The sequence below is a fragment of the Pagrus pagrus genome (genome assembly GCF_965226575.1).
Source record: "Pagrus pagrus genome assembly, chromosome: 1".
NCBI classification, from domain to species: domain Eukaryota; kingdom Metazoa; phylum Chordata; class Actinopteri; order Spariformes; family Sparidae; genus Pagrus; species Pagrus pagrus.
The window spans coordinates 15,572,383-15,586,146 of record NC_140185.1 but is presented as its reverse complement, the minus strand read 5'-3'; the positions used below and the strand labels follow the sequence as shown (position 1 = coordinate 15,586,146).

At 43.8% G+C, this 13,764-nt stretch overlaps 2 protein-coding genes across 9 annotated transcripts in view; one reads left to right on the top strand and one right to left on the bottom strand.

Annotated features, from left to right (window-relative positions):
* Positions 1-4,274, top strand: part of nav2a (neuron navigator 2a) — a 220,004-nt gene extending 215,730 nt beyond the window's left edge. For all 8 annotated transcript variants that reach the window (XM_084354889.1, XM_084354887.1, XM_084354883.1 and 5 more), the window contains 2 exons: positions 793-993; positions 1,218-4,274. In XM_084354889.1, the coding sequence (XP_084211015.1) occupies positions 793-993; positions 1,218-1,343 (327 nt within the window). In that variant the 3' untranslated portion in view covers positions 1,344-4,274. The remainder of the gene's footprint in view (positions 1-792; positions 994-1,217) is intronic.
* Positions 4,270-7,541, bottom strand: dbx1a (developing brain homeobox 1a). Its single transcript, XM_084354967.1, has 4 exons — positions 7,105-7,541; positions 6,892-6,993; positions 5,157-5,359; positions 4,270-5,033 (listed from the first exon to the last, which is right to left on the bottom strand). Exons 1-4 carry the CDS (start codon positions 7,466-7,468, stop codon positions 4,746-4,748), a joined length of 957 nt encoding a protein of 318 aa, XP_084211093.1. The 5' UTR covers positions 7,469-7,541; the 3' UTR covers positions 4,270-4,745.
* Positions 7,542-13,764: the final 6,223 nt, after the last annotated feature.

Below are 13,764 nucleotides of genomic sequence, written 5' to 3'. Positions count from 1 at the left end.
CGTTTGAGGGATCCATCTCGATGAAGTCGAGGTGTAGTGAGTGTAATTATAGAATCGTTCAGATTTGCCCTCTCAGAGGACCGGGCTTATGTTCATCAAAGTGAAATGGATTCAATTTGTACTCTCAATCTGCGTGTAATTAGCATCTGATTTAATCAGGCAGCAGCTAATTACCAGAATGCAACCTCTGAGTGGGAGTGAAGGGGAGCTGGAACGACAGAGTTGAGACAAATTTGTCTCTCGGCAACGTAGAAGAGAAACCACATGTAGTCAGGCTGAAATGGCACCAAAATTAGCGACTACATGCAGCGTTTTATTAAACACAGATAAACTCTCTCGCATTTGAGTTGATGATTTAAACGCTGATGCCTGGAGCTTTATTACTTTTCATTACATCACACCAGAAAAGACAAAGATTAAGGACAAAAATTAGAAGAATTGAAGATTGACGCGGGAAGGAAAAGTACCTTTTCCCACTGAAGACAAAGGACGTGTGGGGTTTGTTCCCATTTTGGTTATAAAAACACCTTTTACTGAGGCCGCAACTCTAGAATAATCTTTAGTTTTTAATATGTTTAACAACAAGCTACCTTTTTACCACGCTGTTTTCTAAACCAAATGTAGGATGAAACTAACTAATCTCTAAAGAATAATACAAAAAGGTTTTAGAAAATACAATACAAGCCACTATAGCCAATATAAATGTCCCATCAAAGTCAGCAGTCAGCTCAATAGGTGTTAAATTTAAACTACAGATCACGTTTAATCTTTACATTCTGTGTCTCTCTGTAGTTGTACGGTCGCAGGGCAGCGTGGGAGGACCCTGCTGCCTGGGTGATTGACACCTACCCATGGTCAGCCACCCCTACTCCAGCTGAATGGCCCCCGCTGCTGCAGCTCCGCCCTGAGGACGTCGGTTTCGATGGCTACTCTGCCCCGAGAGAGGGAGTCAGGAAAGAGCCGACACAGAGCGACAGTGATGCAGACCCACTGGTGAGCAAATACACATGAAGAAGAACAGGCTTTATTCTTGTCACTGACAGTTTAGCCAAATAAATAGTATATCTTACAACATTGATATCAAAGTCATGGTCCCATAACTTCCTCAGCTTGCTACATAGCTTGATAGTTAGTAAGTACACCTTAAGGAAGTAACTTAATCTTTGAAGGGAACAGGTTATTTTGAAGTTCAGACTGACACGTGTTTCTGCCAACAGATGAACATGCTGATGCGTCTAAAGGAGGCAGCGACATCGTCGAGCCCGCAGAGCTACGACAGCGACTCCAACAGCAACAGCCACCAGGACGACATCCTGGATTCATCGCTGGAGTCGACCTTGTGATGCCGTTAAAAAGCATCGCGGGGATCAGTTTTCAGGAGGAACTTTTTATAAGAACTGTTCTCACTGTGAGAACTTCTTGTTGAGAGTATAATTTCATGCCACAAAATCCAGCCACCTTAATTTGGGTGCAGGTAACCCAAATATTTAAAAATAAAAAATAAAAAGTTCAAATCGCATTTCAGAAAACGGGCAACAAAAGTTTCTACTGCACTGCACTGCGCTGTTTTTTGTTTTTTTTTGTTTGTTTTTCACCGCTGTGGCCAGTGGCTCCTCTGTCAGGAGCCTGACATCTACTTCAGACAGACAGAATAAAAGCACACAGCCTGTCACTGTTGCTGGGGCGTCATCATTACCATCATCACCAGCCATCAGCATCCTTAAACACCAGCCAGGAGTCCTCCACTGAGCTGCAGCGTCAGCTCCAGCTCATCAGGCTCATCATACTCCAGCTGGGCAGGACCAGCTGCAGTGCACCTGAGCTGCCTGCAGATGGCGATACAGCCCCTCATCTCAAGAGCATCAGAGAGTCTGAGTTACCAACTGCTGAAAAGAGACAAGTCTGCTGCTGGTTGGATGGATGTACGAACAGCCAGCAGCTTTCTGCTCCTCCTCCTCCTCCTCCTCCTCCTCCTCCTCCTCTAGGGCTGAAGTTGCCTGTGTGATTGCTGGAGGATAAATCGAGCCAGAGTGAATGTTAAGACAGCCTGCTTGCTCTCACTTCCAGAAACTCCTCAGACAGATCGTTAATTTTCCATCCTAAACTCCAGACACAAGCCCCTGTGACACAGCCAGTTCAAGGCAGGAATGTAGCACCATTTTACCGCCTTGCCGCTCTGTATAAAAAGGTACGAATGCGGTTTTGAGGGGCATTGTTGCTCTGCTGTTAAGCTGGCAGTGGAAGTAGTTACAGAGTCGTCACATCAGACGGTGATGATTCAGTGTAAAAGAGCAAAGCCGCATTATGAGGGATCTTTGTTCAGAAAGGGCAACTATTTGATTTTATTCAACTCTAAACTATATCAAAGTCACATTTTTGAGCTAAAAAAAAGTAACTTTAGTTATTGAGTGCATTCAAAAACAGATATAACACTGTAGCAACATTATAACACCAGCACAACAATGTCAACGTCTGTGGAAGGAAATCTCAAAAACCAGGGAGACAAGCTTGATTCAAGTTAACCAAAAACTTTCTTGTATCAGCGAGGATTGTGGTGAGAATTTTTGGGTAATTTGATTCAAGCTTGTCTCCTTAGTTTCTTTTTGAGTTGACTCATCATGTCTTTTAATCAGCATTCTCAATCCATTGTTCTACCAGAAAGTAGTTTCTTTTGAAATGGAGCAAAACAACATCCATAATGCACAAGTTTTACTAGCCAACCACAGGACTGTGTACACAGACGCCCGTCAGACAAAGTACAAAATACTTTCAGGAGGAACAGGCGCTTACTTGAAAGTCAACATTCACCATGGCTAGATTTATCCTTTTAACGTTTACTGTGTTTTGAGATAATGTCCTTTTTATTTGTATCTTGTCATATTATTTCACAGTTAACGCCTCAACCACTTCTAAGTTCTTGCTTGATATATCCATGCACATTGGCCCAAACAGGCTGTTGTAGCACAAATCTCTTTTGGTGCTGGACCGAACTCTAACAAAACAATGCCTTACTCTTTTGTAAAAGACTATATGTGCATTAGCTGATTTCTTTATTTGTCTAAATGGCTGTAAACTTAACAGGGCTCTGAGTCGACTCGCTCCTCGAGGAGTGGCGTCGACTTCTCATCATATCAAACACCAATGCCGTGGAATTGTGAATGAGAAGCAGTACTCTGGGTTTCAAAATTAAGGTGTATGCATGTGTGACCCGGTGCTGTGAAGCTGGTGTAAATACTTGGACCACTAGCGAGAAAGATAAAATATATAAATGTGTTTTGGTGCTTGAAATCAGAACCTTTTTGCAGGTTGATTGGGTGAGGGAAGTTTAGGAAGATGTGATTTTATACCTCATCCCCATCCTTTTTAATATACTGTCGCCATGCTCACGGTCTGTTTTGATTATGTGATTTGTGATGAACAAATGTCATAACAAACATGTTGAACTAATTAAGTGACAACTCGTGTATATGCTGCTTTGTTTATAGTGATATAATTAATCTGAGGTTAAAGGTATAAAGGTACTTGTGGTTGAATGGTGACGTAAAACGGTTTGACATCATTTCTGTGGCTTAAAAAATAAAGAATATTGTACTTTTCCTTACTTTAAACCTCCCGGCCTGTCTTCTGGGAAGGGCAGGCGGACGTTTAAAGGCGGGGTCATGCATCGCTTTCAGTGTTTTTGTCACCGATCCTATGCAACATTCATTCTGATCTCCAAAAGCTGAATGTGCGTTTGTCCCCTCCCCCCCCCCCCCCGAGCGGTTCTCAGCACTGCCGAGACGTACAGCATGAAACCAGATTTGTGAAGACTTTTTGGATTTGTTGCCCACGTTCTTTGTCCATATGTGTGTCTGTGTATTTTATAGAGGCTCTCCTGCTACGGTCCTTGTAAGCACAAAGAGACTGATTCTCTGTTCGTCCCGTGTTAACGCCTGCTCTGAGAGGTGTGGATGTTGTTGAAGCATTTGACCAGTCTGTCAGTTTATTACTCACAAACTCAATGAATGTTTAGCCTTCTTTGCTATGTACATTTTTTTTATATGTAACATAACTTTGTAAATAGTTGATTATCTCGCAGCATTTTGATGACTTTTTTCTAGCTGATTTGTAACAGTACTTGAAAAGGAGTATTTTGTGTACAGTCTCTTTACATCAGAGCAGATCGGTGCTGTTTGTCATCACTGGTCTGTCGAGGGCTCGGAGAATTAAATCTATCACTGTACTAGTCTTAAGTTATTGTGATTCAATAAAATTAATGATTATTTATGATTGAATTTTGTCAAACGGTTCTTTTTATTGAAACACACACACTTGACTTGGAATTGTTTACAATTTTATTTGGTATTTGTACAAAAAGTGTGAAATAAACATATGTACAGCACACGATACAACATACTTAAACACGTCCATATAAATTATTAACGAAATAGCTACATTTTTCAATAAACAACTCTATTCAAGGTAAAAGTAACTCAATATTCTTGGCATAAAATTTCCATACAAAATTGTACAAAATACTGTACAATTGAACAAAGCTGTGCAAAACAGCAAATTGTGTCTCAGAAGCAGATCCTGTACAGTGCGCATGCGCTGATGAAACACTGGAGTGAAACTTGTTCTGTTTTTTGAACATTGACATTTATGGGGTCTTGTTTCAGGGCGGCAGCTTCTTACAAATGTGGTCACAGTCTCGTATGAAAACAAAAACACGGGTTATATCTCTATATTTGCTTTTCAAAAATAAATTAAGATACTGTTATTTCTTCTTCGTCTGACTCTGAGAAGTCCGAGTGCTTGCTGGAAAGAGATGGAGAGGAGATGCTGGAGCCTGCCGCCCTCATTCTCTCTCTTCTAAACTCCTCTTCCTCATCCTCCTCTTCATCGGCTGAGGACTTCTTGCCCACGTCGCTCAGGTCCGGATGCGGATTGGCTTTGGTGGGCAGCGTCTGCTCGCGGCAGCCGCCGGACGACAGCAGCTCTCGTTCCTTGGAGTTCCTCCACTTCATCCGCCGGTTCTGGAACCAGATTTTCACCTGTGAACAGGAAGAGAGCGGTGAGTGAAAAGGTGTCGCGACGTGGTCTTTGCGCGCAAATTACGCACGGCATGTTGACCGTTTTAAGCACATGTGAGCGCTGTTGAAGTTTTTTTTTTTTACCTGTGAGTCTTTGAGGCCCAGTTTAGAGGCCAGTTTCTTTCTGTCGGGCTTGCTGATGTATTTCTGTTTCTGGAACATCTTCTCCAAGGCTTTGCGCTGTACATCGGAGAACACCGCCCTCCTCAGCATCCCTCTGCGGGGTTTGCCTCTGGCGGCCAGGGGCCACGAAAACGTCCCGGGGATGGGAACAACGGATGAAGATGCTAAAATTCAAACAAAAGAGAACCTGTTAGCTTTGTTTTCTATGACACATCTCAGAAAATACGTCTGCAGGGAAGAAATCATCCACAAGACGACCATACAACTAGAACAAATGTATCTATCTGTTAATAAATCCAAACTTAAGACCTCTCAGACATCAGAGAGGCTCCATATGAATATAATGATTTCTCTTTAAGGCCATACTTTTCAACGAGTTAGTATTGGAGGTTTCCCCCCTTTGGAGCTGTGCAATACGTCTCCGTTTTGAGTGAAATGGCACGAGGTGACTAATTAGCACATTGGCCGGTCCCCAACCGCATTGGTATGGTAAAGAGGTAGCATATCCTTTAAGGAACCCTGTGAGGGCGGATAGAGGAGTTAATAAACCGTGAACGGTAATTGTGTAGTAATGAACTAACGCAGAAAAGACTCTGGACAGGCGGCGAAGGCCATATATTATCGCAACAAAAGGAGATTTACACTTTCAAACTAAACACAACTGCATACCAGAATACTGATGCCCGGTGGGGGGAGTGAAGAGTGGAGGGGATTTTTTGCCTTCAAATCATTTTCATTAAATGAACACGAAAAGCTATTCAAGGCCCTGGAGTTGTTTTGTTGAGGCATTCAGCTGAGCCCATGAAAAGACTCCATCTCCATTATGATTTGGCTGAATGAAAGCACGGACTAGCTACTTTATAGACTTTTCTAAGAGATTATTCTTTATCTCAACTCGTTGATTGGCCCGCTTGGAGAATAGAGGAACGTTTAGGGGCACACAGAGAGTGAGGATTGGAGGTCAGTGGTAACCTATCCTATGAGCCGTGCAGCATGCGGGGGAGAAAACTTCCCCCAGCTGACACAGTTTGGATGCAGTTGGGCTTTAAAAAAAACAACCACCTGCCTTTACTTCAAAATCCCACCGCGCAGGACGCTCCTCCGTGCCCACTGGACGTCCGCCTGACTGTAGCTGCCCTGTGGCCGCAGCAGAATCAGGAACAACGACGCGCTATGTGGTCTTGTGAGAATATTGAAAACTCTCAATAGCGCCTAATAGGGAAATTAGTGCATGACTGGTTCACGCCTTTGGCCCCCCTGGTAAAAGTCACTCTCCGGGGTGTGTGGGTGGTTCGCCCGGTGGGAGCTGACCAAATTGGTCACGGTGCTGAAGGCTTTGTTGCCCGCCACAGCGGCCCGGTGGCCCCCCGGGCTCTGTGGGAAAACGCGGGGCGAGGGAAATGCCAAAACGCCCCCCAATGGGAAGCAGGGGGGACTATAACTCGCCACCCCGCCTCAAATTTAGAGCGTGACGATTTGGGATAATTGGTTAATTAGGGGGTGGGTGGGTCCGGGCAGGGGCCAGAGCCAGCGGTCCCCATTAATAAGACAGTGATTTCTTCTTTTCTGGTAAAAACTCTATGACAGGGGGTGGCAGTGTTTTACATTTAAATGCAATTAGTCGAGACAGAAATCTAAAGGCTAACGAGGGAACGAGCTGTGGCCCGAAGGGGGAGTGCGTAAAAGATGTGCTTACCTGGTAAATAAGGCGTCCTGAATATGGGGTGAAAGGTGCCGTCAAAGCAGGGGAAGGGAAAGGTCTTGGAGTGCAGGCTGTGGATTGTAGGGGTTAAGGACGCTGTGGAGGAACATCACACATGTTAAGAATCTTTCCTGAGTGAGAACACGAATCTAAAACAAACATCAACTCAGACTGGAGGTGGAAACATGGAAGAGTCTGTGTGCTCACCGGTCTTTGGTGAAGGTGCGAGGATGGCGCTCACTCCAAACTTGAGAAAAGTTGGGTCCTTGCTGCTCGGCAGTGACGTTTTCGGCGAGCACGATTCGCGCGTCATCGCTGTCGTGGCCATCGCGCGCTCTGGCATGCCGCTGAAGGACACGGTGGTGGTGGCTGTTTGCAGGGAGGCGCTCGATGAAGCGGCAGTCCGGTTAATGAAGGCGGCGGGGTGGCTTATCCGCAGCAGGTCCTCCACTAGAAAGCTGGAGTGGGTCGGGAAGACGGACGGCAGAGTCTGGTGGAGCGGCAGAGCGGCGGCGGGCCGGTACAGCCCCGGGTACAGGGCGGGAGGCGCGATGACGCTTGGGATCATCATGGTCCCGGCTTAAAAAAAAAACAAGTGTGTGAAATCTGAGATACTCCTTGTGGTAGCTGGGAGAGAATCAGTCGTGTGAATGGCTGCTAACTCCTCTGGTTTCCTCACTCTGGGGAGAGGAGTTTTATAGCGGCCTGCCCCCGCCCGGCCCTCCGCTCAGGGCTGACAGCCTCAACAATGGGGCTCAACAAAGTTCTCCACATGGGTCGCTTTCATGCTGCATCCCCCGGCCCGCTGATTGGCCGCAGGACGCAATTTATGATTGCATTAGACTTCATAAGCAAGCAACACACAATGTGCTCCCCACAAAAGAGGCTCGGTCATCAATTTTGCATGTTGACCACTTTCCTTTCAATTTGTTTTGTTTGGCAGAGGCAAGCGGCCTAATTAAAGAGCAATCTTCACAGATCCAGTCATTAAAGAGGGACTTCTAATGAGCACTTTTAAAAAGATACATTATTCTTTTCCATTCAGAGTCTTTCTGTGATTCGGGACATAAAAATATACTCGTTAAAATGCTAAATTATTCTTTTATTCTATTTTCAGTGCTGCGAAAATAAACTTTCTTTAAACTTTTCTAAACTATTAATATTTTTACTATTTAAAGCCTGAGGCAAATGTGTGCTCTGTGATATTGGGGCTGAATAAATAAAATCGACTCAACTTTATCGAATAACTGATTTATATCATCTTTACTTATCGTTAAATCTACATTAGTTGCAGACGCTGCGCAGCATCTCAAATGTAAATCAGTTTTAGGGTTTCATAGGATTCTCAACACTCAATCTGGCCCTCGTCATGGAATAATGTCTTAAACGGATTTCTGCTATCAAAACGCTTTAACAGATGTGTTAAATATCACTCTTTTTGCACAGGCTTCATTCAGAGCGCAGAGCCGCAGCTCAGTGCGCACAGGAGAAGTGTGCGGCCTGAGCCGTGCGCTCATGATCCTGTTAACCATGAACTAACTGTCACCCTCAGCTGCGGAGGAGGCGCCCCTCGGCCTTTCTCTCCTTCCCTCTCTCGGCTTTTTTTTTTTTTTTTTTTTTTAAAAAGCCCTGTGGAATAAAAAAGCTTTATTTCTAAAGGCGGTTTTGTTCTGCTATTTTAACCGGCTGAATAAAAGTGCATCTGTGATTTGATTTAAAACGCATTCATATGAGCGGACACTGAGACCCCATATAAAACTCTTATTAAAGCGACTTGGAGCCTGATAGTCGTGTTCTGTCAGCTTTGCCCCTAAAAACCCGTTAAAGCAGAGCAACCAGGCGAAAATGCGTTGCGGACCCGAAGAGGAAAAAAAAAAAATACGCTTAATTGTTGAAAATAAATGAATAAATAATAAATCAGAAATACAATAAAACAAATAGTTTGATTTAGAAAATAAAAAATGTTTATCGATTTTTTAAAATCCGTCATTTAGTTTATTTGTCATAATTATTTTTTTTTATACTTTTTTCTTTAATGCATTAACTGTCTTATTGCCTCGACTTAATATTTTAATTTAGTCTAAATTTTAGTCTTCAAACTAGTTATTTTACACTCAAATGTTTTACAATTTCAATCTTTTTCCACCTAAAAACATGGCGCGTAACATCCAAACATTAAGGTCTAATGCGAAATTACTAAATCTAGTTTGAACCACATAATATTTATGACCCTGATATTTTTTACAAATCACATTTTTATGTTTTAAAAGCCAAAACGTCTCATATCAATAAATGAACCACAGACAAAGCCTCAGTGTTTATTAAAAGTGTGTAAACAAACTTTTACTTAATTTAAGATCTATTCACGGCACATATAGTCCACATTATCTTCTTTATTCAGTCAGTGACATTTGCGGCTGAAGTAAAGCAGCCCGTCAGTTTGCATCACTTGGGATCAGCTCAAATCACGATAAGTGGTTCAACATCAATCTAATATAAACTGGCCACAATCCGATAATTAAAAGGGAACGCCTCCGTGAAGTGATCCTTTGGAGAGAGTCAACGCTTTTATCAGAGGTGCGTCTGCTTTATGAGCGCGGGACGCACAAACAGGCGTTAACACGGCGCTCCGCCAGCGCAGCTACACCTCCAATAAGTAACGAGACCTTCAAAGCTTTTTTATGAGCCCATATTCCTTTACTTGGCTGCCCGAAATCCTCCTTTTGTGAGCAGTAAGCAGATGGTTAGCAGGAAGCATAGGCTGCTCTGGCTGACCGAGACTAATTTCTACGAGCTTTGCAAGCTTGCCACGTCCCCGCTCCTTTACCAGGCCGAGTAAAAACAGCTGGCTGCGGCTGAATTAAAGCCATTAAAAGCACATCTCTGAAATATTAGCACCGAGAACACCTCCTCCCCCTGTTAGAGCCCGCTGAGCTCCCATCACTTTAGTGCCATGACGCTATGGGACCCATGGTAAAGTTTACATGGCATTACAGAAACATGGGTCAAACATTATTTACGTTTATTACAATTCCGATCACATATTTATCTCTGTTGTGTCGGTGGTGCGCATGTGTGATGATCTAATGCTTGACTTTTACTCTCGTGCGGCTCACTTGTGTTCAAAATTTTACTCTTACAAGATTAAATATGGTATTTTAGCGTTCATAACATCCATATCGCCACCATCTCATTATGTTTACGTCCTCCTATGGCAGGCTGATGTCCCCCTCGGGATCTCCAACTGATGTTTATCACTAATGGCATCGTTATCTACAAGGAGGATTACTCATATCAATCATTTATGATATAATATAATAACCCTAAAGGGATTCCCTGTAGACGACTGACACTTAAACTCACAGTATTCCTTAATTAATTGATGTGTTTCCACATATTTCCAGCTATATTTTGCACAATGTAAACTACAGAATATGATTGGATTATTACACTTTCTCCGGCGGAGCCAGTTTACCAAATAGATGAACTTAACCATTGTCTTGGCTCTCTTTCTGCTTCGTTAAGTGAAAGGGGCTGAGTAAATATGTTACCCATGCATGAGAGGCTTTCTATGGGCTGCCCCATTGTGCCGCGGGTCCGACAGGTGGTTAACTGTTTATTATTCCCTCATTATTTATCGGTGACGTGGACGCACCGAGGAAAAGGGAACTCCCCATCCTTTCACTTCACCGGGGATGAACAGATTGTGCTGACTGGTTGCAGCCTCGTGTATGACACCGGTCACCAGTCCATCCATCTCCGCCCTGCGGCCATTCAGCCCGCATCCAAATCCACCAGGGTTTGGTAAATGCAACGCTTTATTTCAGTTAACACATCCATCCTGACGAATTAGCCGTTGTGTGTTACAGCGCGTCCTCTCCAAATACAGCCAGGCAGTAATGATAACACTGTAATGTTGTGAATATTGTTATCGGAGGTGCTTAAAGGGAAGTTTAGAGAATAAAGTTACATTTGAGTGGCAGATGTTTGGTAAAGTTGGATATTGTGTCTTTTTTTTATGGGGATTTTTCTCTGTAATGTAACACTGGTGTGAAGTAATTTCATTAATTCATTTAAATCAAAACATGATAAACTGTTATACATTATTTTACCCAATAATAAATAGGCTTAAAGTAGAAAAAAATTAAGTTCCACTGCGACCATCTCCATTAAAAAGGCTGCTTGTATATTGATTACAAAAAAAACAAAAATATAAAATTACACTAAAGAAGCACTTCTGCACAATAAAACATTATTTTTGATAATTAATCTTGCCACCATTATGTCATATTTGATCAATAACTGCATTTAAAGTAAAATTTGAAAGGTAGCACCTCGACTTGTCATGAAGCATTGTTCAAACTTATTGCTTTTACTTAAAGTTTTTAAATACTCTTGCCACCTATTTAAGACTTGAGCCCATTGCACCTCAAAATGTCCCGGTTTGTATAAGTTTCAAATGAAGCTGAAGTGTATCCTCGCTCCTGCCATTAGCAGTTAACCAAACATCTATTTCAGTGGATTCAGTTTGTGACCGGGCTTCACCTCAGCGGCGGCTCCCACTTGGGGTGTTTTGGCCGCGGCTTCACCTCAGCTCGCCGGTGGTGCTGAAGGTCCCCGCAGCATCTGGCGCAGGCGGTGCAAAAGCCCCGCTCAACACTGAGCGAATTAGCAATGCCGCAAGATTCAGAAGAGCAGTGACAAGCATTAAATCGATATTAACTTTGTATTAAACATGGGCCCCTCCTTCCTCCCCAAATGGACTGGAGCCATATCAGTGCACAAAGCGCTCTGTATGAACTCTAGCTGCACCTGTTCCCTCTCTCTTGGCCATGGGAGTTCAACTTCTTAGTTTCACCCCAGGCTCTTTTCTCATCTCCTTCACCCCACACTGAATTCTTTCAGTTGGGGCTTTTGTCATCATGTTTGATCTCATCTTCACCCACCCCCCCCCCACGTTTACAACTCATCAAATCATGCCATTAAGAACATCGATTTCACATTTACATTTTCACTAACTGTCCAAACAAGTTTCACTTTCAACAGCGGAAAGTTTTGGAGCAGAGTCGCTCTTTCTGGTCCAGACTGGGACGCTTGCCTCCCCTTTTTGCTGTTCATTTATTAGCCGTTGTCAGTATGGATGTCGAGTGGTGTCCTAATCCTCTTAAAGCGCATGTTGGTACAGTTTGCATATCATTTTCTCATCTTGGAGAAAGGCCACAACCCTCTCTATTCACAGGGATTCCCTGTCCTCTTTCAGTGCAGCCACAGCCAAAAGCATTAGCATAATCTGACAACCAATACCATTGTCCGTGACCTTGTATGCAAAGTTAATTGCTCATTAATACCAGACAAAACAGAGGGGTGCAGAGGAAACACAGTAGTCCTCTAAATCCTTGTTTTAGAAGGGACGGGCAGGCAGGTGGAACACCCTCCACTGGCTCATTAAACTCTACCTGAAATCATTCGATCAATCCAATCTAAATATTTTAATTCTGGTTGCTGGAAAAAAGCATCTGTGCTCACAAATATACAGAATCAGTTCTATAGTTAGTTGCTGTGTAACCAACTTCTCTAGTTTTATCTATAAACTGGCAGTGATATTGTATCAAGTCCACACACACACACACACACACACACACACACACACCCACACACACACACAAAGACTTGCACACACTCCCTCAAAAGTATATACAATTTGTCACAGTGGCTCAGCGTTAATCAATTGCAAATGTATCTCTCCGCGAGTTTAATCTCATCTCTACATTAGTTTCACGGATGCGGGGCGATTTGCAAGAGGAGCCTCCGCTCCGACCCCCCCAAGCACCTGGCAGTCTTTTAGGGTAGCGTCATGTAAACACCCACTGCTTCAACGGGTGCCCCGTCTGAGGACCCAAGCGTCACAGCGCAGCACGGAAAGAAGGCCAGGCTGTGTGGTTGTCAAGACCGGTTTAGCTTAGGAGTCCCGTCGTGACATTAGCGGTGACTCTCCTGGTCGGGCCGACCTGCAGGCACTTGTTTGATACAGATATAGATATAGCGGCTAATATCTGATTATTATGGAATGAGCAGACACTAGACAGGGTTCAGGAGGCCACCACATGCAGCTGCCTAATACTGTCTTTGTGCTCTCCAGAGCTGCACAGCCGGCGAGGACAAGCTTGAGATGGATGAAAAATGCTATAAAATGCTTTTTTGCATGTTTTCAGTTACGTGGACCAAAACGAGGAGGCTTGTTTTAGTCTTGAACTAGTGAAAGATAAGGAGCAACTCAAAGTTTTGCTCCACTTTTTCCCCCATTTTTCCCAGAAAGTTTTGCTCAGGCTAAAACTTGCTATTTGAGGACTCTGGCCGGGAGGTTTGTTGTTTACTGCCGCTGTAGGCTTGAAGAAGTGTGTGTGTGTGTGTGTGTGTGTAGGAGGGGTAGCTGTGCGGGGCAGTTGAAGAAGAAGAAGAAGAAGAAGGTATGAATGGGGAAAGAAGGGGCTTGGGTGGAGGAGGGGATGCTTGACGGACTTCACTGCCTGTTGGCCCTGCAGCATTGATGCCGTGTTGGCCATATAATCGGATTGCCAGTGGGTGAAAGTGAGCCCGGGTGCTTATGTCAGTTTGCGTCTCGTCAAGCTGAATAATACGCATGGCCAGGGAGTGAAGCGGACGCTTGCCATTGAGAGCTCTCAGTACTTGTGGCTAAGCATTTCTAAAAGAGAGAAAAAGCCTCATTGGATTCATATATAATTCTCACTCAAGCGTTTTGATGCATTTGCATAACAGGAGGAAACCAGTGATCTTTTCAGTGCTGCTGCTGCTGCTCCTGCTGCACAAGTGTGCGTTTGCATGTGCCACTGTGTGTGTGTGTGCGCG